Raw genomic sequence first — 16042 nt, 5'->3', positions numbered from 1 at the left:
TGACTTCCTGGATTAGCAGCAGCTCCCTGATCCCAGAAAATGTCCATCTTGGCAACATTGATAACATGCCCCCTCCCAGTGCTTTTCTTTCACCCTGAACCTGATGGTTGCATGATAAGTGACTTTACCCACCGATTCCAACCAACGGAGGCCTCTGCCAGCTTGCTATCCCCAGCAGCCAGCACCAAAGGGTCAGGAAATGTGGGACGAGTTTCTTCTTTGTCCTTGCGTGCCATTTTAGCAGACAAGCCTCGACCCAAAATGCCTCTGCCTGAGTAGAAGAACCAAACTCAGCTGTGACTGTGAGTGAGTATGTTTCAAAGCACAGTTATTTTTCTTAGGATAAACTGTACAGATTTAGGCATCAAGCAATCATACATACAACCGAAGTTTCTCAAGTTAGTTTTTCACTTACCTAAAGGAGGCACTTCCTGTTTCAGAGGGGTCCGGGACATTGTCTCAAGGCCCATGCCTCGGAACATGGACACCAAACCCACAGACTCCTGGGAAAAGTTGATGAGTAAGTTATTTTAAGATGAAGTCTAAAACCCTAGAAACAATGGCTTTCTTGAAGCCTTAGTAAATAATAAAAATCAGCTTCTTCAAATTCTATAATGTTTTAAGACTAAGGGACAAAAATATTTTATAAAACTGGGCATGATGGTGCACACCTAAAGTCCCAGCAGCTCAGGAGGCTGAGACAGGAGGATCACAAGTTCAAAGCCAGCCTCAGCAAAAGTGAGACATTAAACAACCCAGTGAGGCCCTGTCTCTAAGTAAAATACTAAATAGGGCTAGAGATGTTGCTTAGTGGTCATGTGCCCCTGAGTTCAATCCCTGATACAAAAAAAAAAAAATTATAAAAATTTTTTCAGGCCAGTTATGGTGGCACATACCTGTAATCCCAGCAGCTCAGGAGGCTGAGGCAGGAGGATTGAGAGTTCAAAGCCAGCCTCAGCAAATTAGCAAGGCCCTAAGCAATTCAGTGAGACCTTGTCTCTAAATAAGATACAAAAAGGACTGGGGATGTGGCTCAGTGGTTAAGTGCCCCTGATACTGAAAAAAAAAAAAAAAAAATTCAGGCTGGGGGTATACTCAGTGGTAGAGTGCCTGCCTAACACGTCCATGGTTCCATCCCCAGGACAAAAAAGACAAAAATGTTTTCAATACTAATAATCACAGCACATTAGAGTTTCAAGCATAAATTGTTAGTTAGAAGTTCACAATCTGACGGGGTGCTGTGGTACTTTCTGTAATCTCAGCTACCTGAGGGGCTGAGGCAGAAGAATCATAAATTACCAGCTTGGGCAACTTAGCAAGACCCTGTTTCAAATAAAAGAGAAAAGGACTGGGGATGTAGCTCAGTGAAAGAGTAACCCTGGGTTCAATCTCCAGTACTGGGGACAGAGGTAATTCCATGATTTTGATCTAAAGTAGAATAAAATGCAAAAGAAAAGAATTACCTTTTCCATTTTTCTAGTTTATTCTTTGTTTACCCAAGATAAGTGGGAATATGGGCTAATAAATTTTCAGAAAGAACAGATCACTTATGGGTATTAGAAATTTTCTTAATATTCTCCAACAAAACTGCTAGTATTTTCCTGTAGCAGTCTGAAAAGTTCACAGATTAGAGCTGTGACATGACTAAAAGCCACCCACAGACTCGAGCAATTCATCTGAATAAACACACAAGATTATTGTTGTTCACTTTTCTTCTAACAGAATATTAAACTGACACTGACAACTCTAAAAATTATCATAACTGCATTATTAAGTTCTTCCTGTACATGCTCTTTAGCTTTGACATATATTAATTATAGACAAATACTGTTCTTAAAATTACTCTATAATTAACAGATTAAGGATGCACACACCCATTCACACTGCAGTAGCAATAGTTGAAGATCCTCTCTTTCTTTAAGATTTGGACAAAGAACTTTTTAAAAGGAAAAATCTAACAACTGTTATCTCAGATGCAAGAGTTGCTGTCAATATCATAGAGCCCAACCAGGGTGAAAAATCTGAACACTCAGAAAGAAGTAACAGGGTGTGTATGTGTATGTTTGTGTGTGTGTGTGTGTGTGTGGTTTTATTTATTTTCCCCTGCCCCCCAGTACTGGGGATTGAACCCATGACAGGCAAGTAGTCTACCACTGGGCTACATTCATGACCCCTTTTGAGAAAGGGTCTTAAGTCACCCAGGCTGGCCTCAAACTTGCGAGCCTCCTGACTCAGCTTTCCAAACAGCTAGGGTTACAGCTATACTTGTTCAGCAACAAGTTGTACTTTTAAGCCTCCCAATTGTGGATGGATGAATGGATGGATAGATAGACTAAAGCTAGAGGACTGATCAAAGGCCCTTACCCAAGCCCATCCAATGTTTATTATGAGGTACTTTATAGACTCGTAACTCTTAAGATTTGAATTTTATACCCAGAAGATGCAACTATTTGTTGAAAACAAACAACCTCTTCATTTTGGTATGGACTTCCAAGTTCCAATGAACCCTGAAATCCACTCCTTCTCTGTTCACACAGCTAAGCTGTATGCCAATCCTGTGCAACCAGATGTAGTCTTACCTTTTGTGCTGACCGGCTCTGTGAGCTGGGTACCTCTGGCTTTCCAAACATATGGCCTCTGCCTGCAGGCCCTGCCCTACCCAGAGATGAGTCCAAAGGTCGAGGAGTTTGTGGCCAACGGCCTGGCATCCGTAGGCCCCTGAATGGTGGTCGGACCGGATCCATTGCAAGTCTGCAGTGGACTCAGATGTTGAACCTGTTCTGGATAATTTCCTGTCAGCATTGGAAAAAAGATTAAATTCCCAATTGTTTTCCTTTTCCTTAGAGAAAGACTCACAAAGCATTACCAAATATACATATATATTTACTTTAAGTTGATGTGACCAGGCTTTTATAACGTATTCACTTGGAAAGCTTCTATATGAGCCTGGAAAATTCTAAACACCTTCCATTAACAATCCTTTAAAAGCCCAATCTCTTCTCAAACTTATATTTTCTATCCAAACAGCCTCAGATAATTCAGTTCTCTAAGTTAACCACCTGTTGTAGAAGGATCTACATTTTATATGTGGGGATGATTCTGGTTTATAAACTTAACATGGCCATATCATAAAATTATTCTAATAAATATCTATAGGATTTTGCCCTCCTTTACCAAATTTTTATTTTTTCCAGTCTGTAATTGCATTAAGCTCATCTCCATGATTTCTTTGGTCAACTCTATGAATCTTTATCCAATTCCTTTCTACAAAATGTTTCTTTCAAACTCCACTAGAACGAGGTCTCCAGGGTACAGGGCCTTTTTACTCTGAACCTACAATATGGGCTGGATCTCACAATTCCATTTAACACTCTTCCCATTCCCCAAAATCTCAGGTCCACCAGGCCTCTTCAAAATCACTTTGTATTCTACAAATTTCGGGACTCCCTCTCTGTAACAGCTCCTCTTACTGTCCCAACCTGCCTCTAATCCCTGAAATTGTTGTTTTGTTGTTGTTGTTGTGGTTTGCTTTTGCAGGGCAGAGGACAGAATCCAGGGCTTTGTGCATGCTTAACACACACTCTACTACTGAGCTACATCCCCAGGCCCAAGAATCTTTCTTAACTGAAAATTAAGTAAGCCTCTTCTTAATTTTTGAAAATCTCTCCATGACAGATCACCCCATGCATATGAAGAAAAGACAGTAAGGGTGGAGGTAGTCAAGGATTTGCAAAAAGTTTTTAATCTTAAACAGTTATGCCTTCATTCTCAGATTACAATGGCTCTCTCCTTTTGTTGCCAAAACCCTGGATTCCTTGCCCACATTTCCCCAACCCCAACTAAAAATCCAGAACAATCAGTTGCCTAACTGGCACAAAGTGAGAGGTGCTATAACACCCACCAATCACAGAATCCTCTTTCTCCACCCTTCCCTGAACCGCACCAGCATTTCCATTGACTTGGGGCACTCCTTTATAGTCCATTTCCTCATTTCATTGGTTAGCTCTCTGCTGACTGAAAGGTTCAACAGGGAAGGGAGCCAGGCCAGACCAGCTTTCCCTGCCTCTTCAAGCACTGCTCTGAGCTGGGGCACTAGGCCTGGGCCTAACCCCAAGCCAGGATCCTAAAGGCAAATCCCCCGCCCCCTTTTTCCACCTAGGGAAAATGACCTTGTGTTCAAACCAACAGCTCTTGTGTGGGTCTGGTTACCCCCCAAACCTTGCGAGGGTCCTCCCTCCTCCCTCCGGACACCTTTCTGTACTTTCCCTGTGCTCCGCTCCTCCCACCCACCCACTCGGCCTCAAATAACGACTTCCCGCCCCCGCCCCACCCAGAGCCCCAGGGCACCTCGCGTCTCCTGGGGGGTCGGGAGTGGGTGGGATGGCCCCACCCACCACCATATGCTAGAGCAAAAGCCCACCCAGCCCTTACCTGCAGCTTGGCCCCCTTGGCCTTCCACACCTGACTCCTGTCCTCTCACCTGGGCTTAAGTCCTCCCCAGGCCCTATGGCACCTTGAAGAACATCGCACTCAAACCCATCCGCCACGCGGAAGGATCCACGTGCTCCCCACACAGTTTTCCGATGAAGCTCAAAACCAGGGCTTAGCCCATTGGCCAAATCACATGCCACTCACACTATCCAGCCATCTCATTGGTTCGTCTGAAAAAGAGGCAGTTCATTTGGACCAGCTTCGCTTTGCAAGGAGGTTCATCCGAAAGGATTGTTAGAAATTAAGAGGCTGCCTAAGCATTTAAATGTTTTTGAGGTCCTGACTCCCTTTCCTTGGGCAACTCTTGCGCACAGATTTAGCTTACGTGCTCTTTTGGAAATTGACTTGCCCCATTTCTCCCAATTAGAAGATATAGTGATAAACACACACACACACACACACACACACACACACACACACACACCAGTGATCTTGGGACTGGCTTCGTTGTGGAGTGCTTGCCTAGCTTGCACAGGCCCCCCGTTCAATCTGTAGGCATCAATAGGATTGTATGGAAAGGTACAAACGATAATGTATGTAAAATACTTAGTAAAAGGAGATGCCCGCCCCGCCCCATGCTGTCTATTATTATTGGTACCTTCTTCAAACTAGAAAATTATTAGAGGCTTATTCTGCAATAAAAGCATATTTTCACCCAAAGAAATATATCTTACCCTTCTTCCAAACATTTTGGCAAGTAATTTTGCCCCATATCAACCCATAGATTATAGGAAGTGATTGGGGCCCTTTCTGGAAGATTTGGCAGATGCTATGGAGACCTCCAGATAGCTCTGCATGGAACTGAACTAGAGGAGGATTGTTGACCTTACCCTTTAAGGCCTCAAATATTTCATGCCTTGTTTTTTTTTTTTTTTAATATTTATTTTCTTTAGTTTTCGGCGGACACAACATCTTTGTTAGTATGTGGTGCTGCGGATCAAACCCGGGCCGCAGGCATGCCAGGCGAGGGCACTACCGCTTGAGCCACATCCCCAGCCCCTCATGCCTTGTTTTAATCCATATATTCAAGGATCCTCCTTTCCATCTTGAATGAGAATAGAGTCTGAAAACTATTTGGAGTAGGAAGGTAGGAATGAAATTGGTAGGATGTCCGCTCACTGTTTGTACAAGTTAACATTGTAACTACCCCTTAACCTGCCTAACTTAGATGTTACATTGTTATGTTATAGATAGGAATCTGTTGCTTATGCAAACATTCAGTAACAAGTGCAATAAAAATCAGTTACATAAACTATTCTGTAACTTGATGAAGTCCCAGCTCCCAGTCCTTTTTGGAATTCTCTCAGTCCTTTTCGGAATCTACACCTGCATGAAAGATAAATTCATCATACATGAAACAGTATTTTAGGGACTGGATTCAGCAAGTGATATAAGGCAACAGTAATTGAAAAGCACATCTGTTTTGTAATCTAAACCAAGATCAACATTAAAAAAGGGTACATATTGGGTTCCTTAGATTGCTACACAACATTCATTCAAGAGAAGGTGGCCTCTGTACAGTATTTGTAGCCAGTTCATATCATGAATACTACTTATTTCACTAAATAAAAATCCATATCACCTTGGTGTTGATTAGAATTTTCTTTTTCTTTTTTCTTTTTTCTTTTTTTTTTTTTTTTTGAGTAACAGGATTGAACACTCTACCACTGAGCCACATATGCAGCCCTATTTTGTATTTCATTTAGAGACAGGGTCTCACTGAATTGCTTAGCGCCTCACTTTTGCTGAAACTGGCTTTGAACTTGTGATCCTCCTGCCTCAGCCTCCAGAGCCACTGGGATTGCAGGCATGCACCACCTTTCCTAGCTTTGGTATCAGTTGGAGATAAAAATGATGAAAATGCCCAGTGGCGCTGGAGGCTAAGGTAGAAAGATCATAAGTTCAAAGCCAGTTTCAGCAAAAGTGAGGAACTAAGCAACTCAGTGAGACCCTATCTCTAAATAAAATACAAATTAGGGCTGGGGATGTCAAGTGCCCCTGAGTTCAGTCCCCAATACACACCCCCCAACGACAATGGTCAAAATGGGGTAGGAGTTCAGCTCAGGTGGAGAGCACAAATATGCCATGGCCATGGCTCCAGGTTCCATCTCCAGGAATGGGGAGTGGGGGTGGGGGATGGGTGAAGCTCTCCCTGAAATATGGGCATTTGTTTAGAATCTTTCAAAAGCTAATCAACTGTGCAGAACAGGCTGTGAGCAGGCCATGTCCTGCTCTGAGTCATTTCATAATGTATAGAAATGCAGATTTCAGGCTGTGCCTGGTTCCTGAGCTACTCCATTTTGAGAACAAGTGCTAAGGCAGAATGACTTGGTAACTTGTCTGGGAAACTAAATAACCACCAGATGGGACTTGGAAAAGAATAATGCTCACATTTCTGCTCTGCCTGCCCCTAGACACAGAGCCGTCCATTAGTATGCCCTCCCTCTTCCCCTCCATAGGGTGCAGGGACCACCATGGCATATAGATAGCAGTGCCTGTAGCAGGTGGGCTTTTGCAGTAACTTAAGCCACAGAGCTTTTCATGGCATCCAGCAGCAGCCCCGCTGTAACCCACAAAGTCATCTTGGAATTAAGTATATTCACTGAGGAGGCAAAATCCTCCATGTGACCAAGGTGAACTTCCTTAACAGTGAGGTGTTGGCAGGACACTTGATGTCACCCTTCAAGGTTTGGGGTCTGAAGAAAGCCTGGGTCTCACTATGGAAAGCAGTATAGAGAGTCCTCACAAAACTTGGAACAGAACCACCATGTGACCCAGTTACCCCACTCCTTGGTGTATATCCAGATGACTTAAAATTAGCCTACTGTAGCTGCATCAATGTTTATAGCAGTTCAATTCACAATAGCTAAGCTATGAAACCAATCTGGGTGCCCTTCAACAGATGAATGGATAAAGAAAATGTGGTGCATATACACAATGGAATATTAGTCATAAAGAAGAATGAAATTATGGTATTTGTCGGTAAATGGATGGAACTAGAAAATACCATGCTAAATGTAATAAGCCAATCCCCAAAACCCAAAGGCAGAATGTTTTCTCTGATATGTGGATGTTAACACACAATAAGGAGGGGTGGGTAGGGAAGAATAGAAGTAGTTTGGATTAGACAAAAGGAAATGAAGGGAAGGGAAGGGGAATGGGAATAGGAAAGATAGTAGAATGAATTGGACATTGCTGTACTATGTGCACATATGATTGCATGACTAATGTAATTCTCCATCATGTACAACCAGAAGAGTGAGAAGTGACACTCCATTTATGTATAACATATCAAAATACATCCTGCTCTCATATATAACTAATAAGAACACATAAAAATATTTTTTTAAAAAGGACTGGGGTTGTGGCTCAGCAGTAGATCATTTTCCTAGCACATGTGAGGCCCTGGGTTCGATCCTTAGCATCACATAAAAATAAACAAATAAAATAAAGGTATTGTGTCCAACTATAACTAAAATATATATATATATATATATATATATATATATATATATATATACACACACACATATATATATATATATATATATAAAACACCAAGAAAACTAAAATAAATAAATTAAAAGCCAGCCTATGCTTCATATGCACAAGGCCATCGGTTCAATCCCCAGCACCAAAAAAAAAAAAAAAAAAAAGCAAGCCTAGGTCTCTCAGATGACTACCTGGAGATGGCCAAGCTCTTTCAACCTCATGGGTTCTCCAGCAATAAGGCTAAGGTGGGCTCTTTGGAATGGTTGGCTGTGCCTGGGTCAATGTGAGGACGACACCTTCTTTGGGACAGATTGGATGTTGGAGGAAATGGATCTGAAAGAGTTTGACCTTGATGGCCTGTTGAGAATAGGAGATCTGGAAACCATGACAAATGACCTTTTGGCCACATTAGATAACACATGTGATATCTTTATGTCCAGGAGACTAATAAGGATCCCCCCCCCCCAGACAATGAATCCAATTGGCCATCTCCCAGAAAGCTGAACAGAAATTGACCAGTTTGCCCCATCCACCTTCTTGCAAAATCTTCCCCCAAATCTGGCATTCCTACATTACCATGATCCCTCAGTGTATAAGGGAAGAAGATGCCCTCAGATCATGATGGTCGCATCTGTGTTCGCTGCGAGTCTAACCTGGGCTCTTCCCAGCATAGCCCCTCTACCTTCCAGGGCTCTCCTGATAGGAATCTTCTTTCTGTCCACCCCAAACCTTACAACCCTCCTAGGGAAAAGATGGTAGCAGCAAAGTACAGGGCAAGAAGCTGGAGAAAAAGCTGGAAAAAAATGGAACAAAATAAGCAGCAGCCACTAGGGACCACCAGAAGAAGAGGACAGAACAGAAGGTCCTCACTGGCAAGTGTCAAGAGTTAGAAGAATAAAGCTCTAAAGAAAAAGCAAATTCTGTGGCCAAGGAGATCCAATATCCGAAAGATTTTCTGGAAGAGGTCCATAAGGCAGGGTGAAGAAAATGGTCCTCTAGTGGCTAATCAGGAGAGCCGTGTGCTTCTATGTAGGTGTGTCTTGTGTTAAAGCTGTATTGTAATAAATTATTTTGTAGTGCAATTAAAAAAAAAAAGACTATCCAGAACAATCATAAGGCACGAAGTTTGTGATCATAAAAGAGAACCACCCACAAACTTAGCAAATTAAATCAGAAGTACATGGATGCATGGGCATATCAAACGCACATCAGAAAAACCAGGCCCACAAGCTCATCAGTCTCACCAGACTAACACCCTCACCTGAAACCCATAAAAGGAGAAGCACCCCAATCCTAGTTAATGATAGCACACACACACACCCATGATCAGATCATGCAGCGAACTCAGCATGAGGTCAACATGAAATCCCAACTCTGTCTCTGGGACTTCAGCTCAGCTGTCTCCTGCCTGACATGACCAATTTTGAATTGCCTGCCCTCTGGGTCCTGGTGTAGAATAAGTTCTTTGCCCCCAACATCTCTGCACCCTGAACAACTTCATCTGGTTTCTAATCTTCTCTGACCATGCAATGACTTCTTATTTCTTGCTTTCTCCCATTGCTTCAGTGCAGCCTCCTGAAGCTCTATGGCTGCTGTATAACCCTTTTGAGTCTTTCTATAATCTATATGTCATTGTGAAAATGTGACTTGAGTGTTGCAGCTATAATAATTAAGATTGGAATAAAAGAACCTGTGATTGCTGGGCTTATGGCTACCAAGTGACCTTTGAGTACTCGGTGAATAACAACCAATGAAAGTAATATAGCTTGTGAATTTATTGTTATTCAAAAATTCTGAGAGATTGTGGAAAGACACAAATGTGTCTAGTCTATGTTAATGTCTTAACTCACTCACATCCACCTCTCCTGGAGTTTATATATTTCCTATCAGGGTACTTCGATTGTTAATTAACCATTTCTAGGATAGCAATTTAAAATAACACATAGAGGCGGGCATGGTGGCACACGCCTGTAATTCCAGCAACTCAGGAGACTGAGGCAGATATCACAAATTCAAGGCCAACTTCAGCAATTTAGTAGATGCTAAGCAAGTTAGTGAGAACCTGTCTCAAAATAAAAAAAATTAAAAGAGCTAGGCATGTTGCTTAGTAATTAAGTGCCCCTGGTACTAAATAAAATAACACATGGAAAGCAGGACTCAGCGGCACTCATCTGTGATCCTAGCTACTTGGGAGGTTGAGGCAGGAGGATCACAAGTTCAAGGCCAGTTTCAGTGATTTAGCCAGACCCTGTCTCAAAATAAAAAGGGTTGGGGGTGTAACTCAATGATAGAGCACCTCTAGGTTCAATCCCCAGTACCACAAACAAACACACAACTTTGCATGTGGTAGTGAGCCTATAATCCCAGATGCTTAGGAGAGCGAGGCAGGAGGAGGCTTGAGCTCAATAGTTCTAGATCAGCCTGGACAACCCAGTGAGACTTCATCTCAACAAAACCACCAACAACAAAAAATAGCAGGACTGGATTATAGCTCTGTGGTAGAGCATTTGCCTAGCATGTGTGGGGCACTGGGTTTGATTCTCAGCACCACATGCAAATAAATAAAATAAAGGTCCATCAACAGGTAAAAAATATTTTTTTTGAAATTAGCACACACTGCCAGGCATAGTGGCACACACCTGTAATCCCAGCAATTCAGGAAACTGAGGCAGGAGGATTGCAAGTTCAAGGCTAATCTCAGCAATTTAGCAAGACCCTGTTTCAAAAAATAGGGCTGGGATTGTGGCTCTGCGGTACAGCCCTTTCCTAGGATGTGAGAGGCCCTGGGTTTGATCCTAAGCACCACATAAAAATAAATAAATAAAATAAAGATATTGTGTCCAACTACAACTAAAAAAATAAATATTTATAAATAAATAAATAAGGCCTAGGGATATAACTCAGGAGTAAAGCACCACTAGGTTCCATCCTCAGTATTGGAGAAAAACAAACAAAAAGCACTATCTCACCACAGACACACTAAGAGATAAATATGTGAGGTAATAGGTATGTAAATTAGCTTACTTTAATCATTCTATAATGTAAAAATATATCAAACATTACATTGCACCCCATAAATACATGAAATTGTTGTTTGCCAATTAAAAGAAAACAGCACACACATACCACACTAAGATAAAGTATTTTCAGTTAAGTTACAGGTACTACAATTTTTTAAACTCAAAAAAGTCATAACACCAAATTCTGTCATCTGACTCTGCCTAGGTGAAGAGGACCTATAACTATATACAATCTTGACTTTCCTAGGCAGTTATAATTTCAAATATTCTGACCCTTTTCCATTGTATGTATTTTGTTTGTGCATTCTGATTGATGGTGATTGTTATTATTCAGAAAATAGGATCACTAAAGCCATAGTACTGTTGAGGGTATAAAACTATATTACCTCTTCAGTCTAGAAACTACAGGAAGAATTTTATTTAACTGGACCTATGTCTGTGGTACCTCTGGGTTCCTGGCAAGGGTAAATATAAATCCTCCCAGGAGGAATATACTCTTAGCCAGGCTACCAAAGCTCCAACATTCTGGAGGCAAGAAGTCCAATAGATATGAACTCATGAGAAAAAAATAAATAACAAAACATATCAGGCTCAGTAATAAGTCGAAAAACAAAATATTAAAAATGGGCAAAAGATACCAATGAATCTTTCACTAAAGAAGGTATATAAATTGGTAATGGGCACATTATCATTATTCATCACAGAAACACAAAACCACAATAAACTATCATTTTATAACCACTAAAATGGCCATTGCAAGAAAAATAGATAATGACTATTGTTGGGGGGCCACCATGAACAAGAGCTCAGCACACCTCTTTTTTAAAAATATTTTTTTAGTTGTAGATGGACACAATATCTTTAGTTATTTTTATGTGGTGCTGAGGATCAAACCCAGTGCCTCACACGTGCAAAGCAAGCGCTCTACCACTGAGCTACAGCCCCAGCCCCTAAGCACACCTCTTTAAGTTCAGGAGGTACTGAAATGGCACTGCACCTGCTGTGATGCATGTGGACTTCCTCTGTTCAGCAAGAGAGGTGCAGCTTTGGGAGTGGGCATCACCCAATGGGACTGGGCTACACCCCCCCTGAAACCCAATCTCTTGCCTTATTTGGGTGGAACTTTCTCAAATGTCTTCCCCTCAATAAATAGGATGTTTTCAGGTGAGCCCTCTCTCTCTTTTTTGCCTGCCTCTCTTGCCTCCCTTGTGGGAGCTGGGGCAGAGGAGCCATCACTGAACCCCAAGAAAAAGGTATTTTCTGTGTCTGTGTGATTATTTAGCACCAGCCAATTCACCTGGAGTGACCCTGACTGATTTGCATGTCATGGGAGGGGGTGCCTGAACAGGGATGGGGTCATTCCAGAGTGAATTTTAAGAATTAGTGGGCTTGGTCTTCTCTCCGGTAGTTAATTAATCGTGCTTAGATTCTCAGAGAATTGTGGATTAGTTGGTGGAAAGTAAGAGATATTAGAAGAAGTGAGTGATGTTAAACTCATAATATGTGGGGAATTTTTTGTTTTTAGAAAAATTTTATTTTGCAATTGTAAAGACCATAATTGGGCATGGAGAATAGGGAATTAGAGAATTGGAGGTCCCACTGAGACTATTAAGATAATTGATGAAACAAATGTTGCTGAGTTCAGTACCTCCTTACTCAAGGCTTAAAGAGGTGTGTTCAGCTCTTGTTCATGGTGGCCCTGACAGACTATGATGGCTAATTTTCTTCCTTTATTTATTTTTATTTTTTGGTACTGGAGGTTGAACCCAGGAGCCCTTAACTTCTGAGCCACTCCCCCAGACCTTTTTTTTTTTAATATTTTTTAGTTTTAGGTGGACACAACATCTTTATTTTTTTTTATTTTTACATGTTGCTAAGAGTCGAACCCAGTGCCTCACGCATGCTAGGCGAGCGCACTACCACTTGAACCACATCCCCAGCTCCCCAGACCTTTTTAAAAAATATTTTATTTAGAAACAGGGTGTCATTAAGTTGCTTAAGGCCTCACTAAATTTGCTGAGGCTGGCTTTGAACTCCTAATCTTCCTGCCTCCACCTCCCAAGTGACTGGGATTGTAGGTGTGCATCACTGCATCCAGCTGATGGCTAATTTTCTATGTCAATTTGGTATTACAGGATGCCCAGATATCTGGTCAAACATTCTGAGTGTCCCTGGAGGTTTGATGATATTAACATTTAAATTGACAGACTGAATAAGGCAGATTGCCTTCCCTAATGGGTTGGGCCTCATCTGATCAGTTGAAGGCCAGAATAAACCAAAAGATCTGACTCTCCTCCAATTAACAAAGACTTCCTCTTGCCTGATGGCCTTCAAACTGAGATATCAGCTTTTTCCTGCCTTCGGATTCAAACTGAAACATCCGCTTTTCCTGAATCTGCAACCTGTCAGCCTTTGGACTGGAAATGCAACTTTGGCTCTCCTGGTTCTCAGTCCAGCTTGAACTTGAACTGGGTCTCCACTTTTTCATCCTGATTAATACCCAGAGAACTGAAAGAGAGAATGATCCTCTTCTGAGAACAGTTATATTCAGTACTATGGATTAATACGATGGTTCATAAGTGGTCCGTCTCAATCAAAACTAGTGTTAAAATTTTATTGCCAGTGTGGCAGTTTTGTGAGGTCTTCAGGAGGTGATTTAGGCAGGAGGCATGTCTCTCATGAATGAATGAATGTCTCTCAAGAGGCTGGGTTAGTTATCAATGGAATGGATTGGTTTTCGTGAGCAAGCTGTTATAAAGCAAGCCAAGAACCTCCCCTTGGTATCTCTCACACATGTACCTGCTCCCACTTTCTGCCAGGAGCCCCTTATCAAAAGTTGAACAAATACTGGTGCCATGCTCTTGGACATCCAGAACTGTAATCCAAAATATACCTCTTTTCTTTATGAATTACCCAGTCTCAGATATTTTGTTATTGCAACAGAAAACAAGCAAGACACTTAAAAATGTGTATGGGCCAGAAAAAGGCAATGGATGCTGCCTCAGTTTGTTTTCTGTCACTATAAAAGAATATCATAAAGGGGTGGGGATATAGCTCATTTGCCTAGCATATGTGAGTCTCTGGGTTCAATTTCTAGTGCTGAATTTAAAAAAAAAAAAAGATAAACAGATAAGTTTTCCACAGGCGGGGTAATTTATAAAGAAAATAAATTTCTCACAGTTCTGGAGGCAAGAAGTCCAAAATTGAAGGGCGACATCTGGTGAAGTTTTCCTCCTTTGTACAACATGGCAGAGCCAACATGGCAAGAGAGGGTGAGGGCAAGAGAAAACAGCCTTCACTCTTATATCCTTATTATCTCTTAAAGGTCCCACCTCCCAATACCATCAGAGAGGGAATTAAATTTCAATGTGAGTTTTGGAGAGGACATTCATAGCACAATAAAGGTAGACTCAGAAGTTGTTCATTTTTGAGGAGGCCACTTCAGTGATCAACACTATCAAATATCCGTGTATGGCGGGCAGTCTAGAAGGTCTACCTGAGTGGCTGGAGCATCCACTGTGATAAAAGGTACATCCTTTTCACAAAGTCGAAAGACAAAGATTATTTTCAAGGGTCACAATGGGGTGGCCAGAGACAACTAATTGAACTGGGACAGAAACACTGGAACCTAAAAGACTGTGAGCACAGGTAAGCCTGTAGCCCCAAGTGGGAGTCAGAGGTTGGGTGGACTCAATCGCCTTGCCCTGTGCATTTTGGCCTCCCTCGCCAAGAGACAAATGGTTCAACTTTTATTAGGAGTCCCAAACATGGTATGCAGTGGAAGCTTGTGCATCTGGAACGCAGAGTCCGTTGCTTGGTGCTCATGAGTGTGCTGCCATGACTGGGACAGCAATGAATCCAGGCAGCAGAGGTAGCAATCTGGGAGGTGCAACACAGCTTCCACCTTGATTCCAATTCATCTCATCAGAGAATGTACCCTTATCACGGGCATCTACATGAGTGAGTCACATGGTTCTATCAACAGTATGATTTGTTTACATGGTTCATGGCCTTAACAAGAGAAATCTTTAATCTGTCAGTCTGTAGTTTTCCAAATGGCAGACCAAATAGGTAGGCCATTGTCAACAGCCTAAGAATCAGTGAAACTAGACAGGGTTCATCAGGAGTACTGGCCAGAGCTATGAGAACAGCTTTCGTTGTGCCATCTGAGTGGAGTGACCACATCCACCTCCAATGCACACAGCTGGAGCTGACACCAAATAGCCCCAGCAGCCTGTGGCTGCTGCTGGTTTCAGCTTAGCCAAACATCTGTAAAGAAAGGCCTGGCATTTAGGGGGGCCTCTGCAAACTGGAAAACTCACTGAGCTGGTGGCTTTGCTTTAGGCTGTAGAGCAAAGAATAAACTGCCCCCAAAGGAATAGGTGCCTTTTTTTTTTTTTACATCCATCTGAAATGCCAATAGGGCCAGGCCAGAGTGCTGGAATGTACCATTTCTGACAGGAGAGGCTGTTTGGCTCCTCTCCCGTTGCTAGTTGTTAAACTTAATCTACCCCAAAATGGGAGGCCAGTCACAGGTTGCAATGGGTACATATTGTGACATACTTTCTCAGGTGTTCAGTTTTTTATTTGTTCTAATTAGTTATACATGATGGTAGAATGCATTTTGACACATCATACATAAATGGAGCATAACATCTCATTCTTCTGGTTGTACATAATGTAGAATTACACTGGTTGTATAATCATAATATGCATATAAGGTAATAATGTCTGATTCATTCTACTATCTTTCCTCCCCTCCCTTCGCTCCCCTCTAATGCAAAGTACCTCTATTTTCCCCTAGCCACCCCACATTGTGAATTAGCATCTGCATATTAGAGAAAACATTGGGCCTTTATATTTTTTGTGATAGGCTTATTTCACTTAGCATGATATTCTCCAGCTCTATCCATTTACCTGCAAATGCCATAAATTCATTCTTCTTTAAGGCTGATTAATATTCCATTGTGCATATATACCACATTTTATTTATCCATTCATCTGTTGAGGGTATCTGTGTTGGTTCCATAGTTTAGGTA

General features: G+C 41.8%; 1 protein-coding gene and 1 pseudogene across 2 annotated transcripts in view; one reads left to right on the top strand and one right to left on the bottom strand.

The window, feature by feature from the left end:
• The window catches only part of Piwil2 (piwi like RNA-mediated gene silencing 2), a 49062-nt gene extending 46293 nt beyond the window's left edge, over positions 1–2769 (bottom strand). For both annotated transcript variants that reach the window (XM_046447855.2, XM_058580431.1), the window contains exons 1-3: positions 2580–2769; positions 416–503; positions 133–271 (exon numbers count right to left, since the gene is read on the bottom strand). In XM_046447855.2, the coding sequence (XP_046303811.1) occupies positions 133–271; positions 416–503; positions 2580–2744 (392 nt within the window). In that variant the 5' untranslated portion in view covers positions 2745–2769. The remainder of the gene's footprint in view (positions 1–132; positions 272–415; positions 504–2579) is intronic.
• A 3807-nt stretch (positions 2770–6576) lies between these two features.
• Positions 6577–8965, top strand: LOC124094782 (cyclic AMP-dependent transcription factor ATF-4-like; annotated as a pseudogene).
• Positions 8966–16042: the final 7077 nt, after the last annotated feature.

The sequence above is a fragment of the Marmota monax genome, unplaced genomic scaffold, assembly GCF_021218885.2.
Source record: "Marmota monax isolate L192 unplaced genomic scaffold, Marmota_monax_Labrador192_F-V1.1 WCK01_AAM20220418_F8-fsc00040, whole genome shotgun sequence".
NCBI lineage: Eukaryota > Metazoa > Chordata > Mammalia > Rodentia > Sciuridae > Marmota > Marmota monax.
The sequence above is the reverse complement of the archived record's forward strand: the minus strand, read 5'-3'. Positions and strand labels throughout refer to the sequence as shown.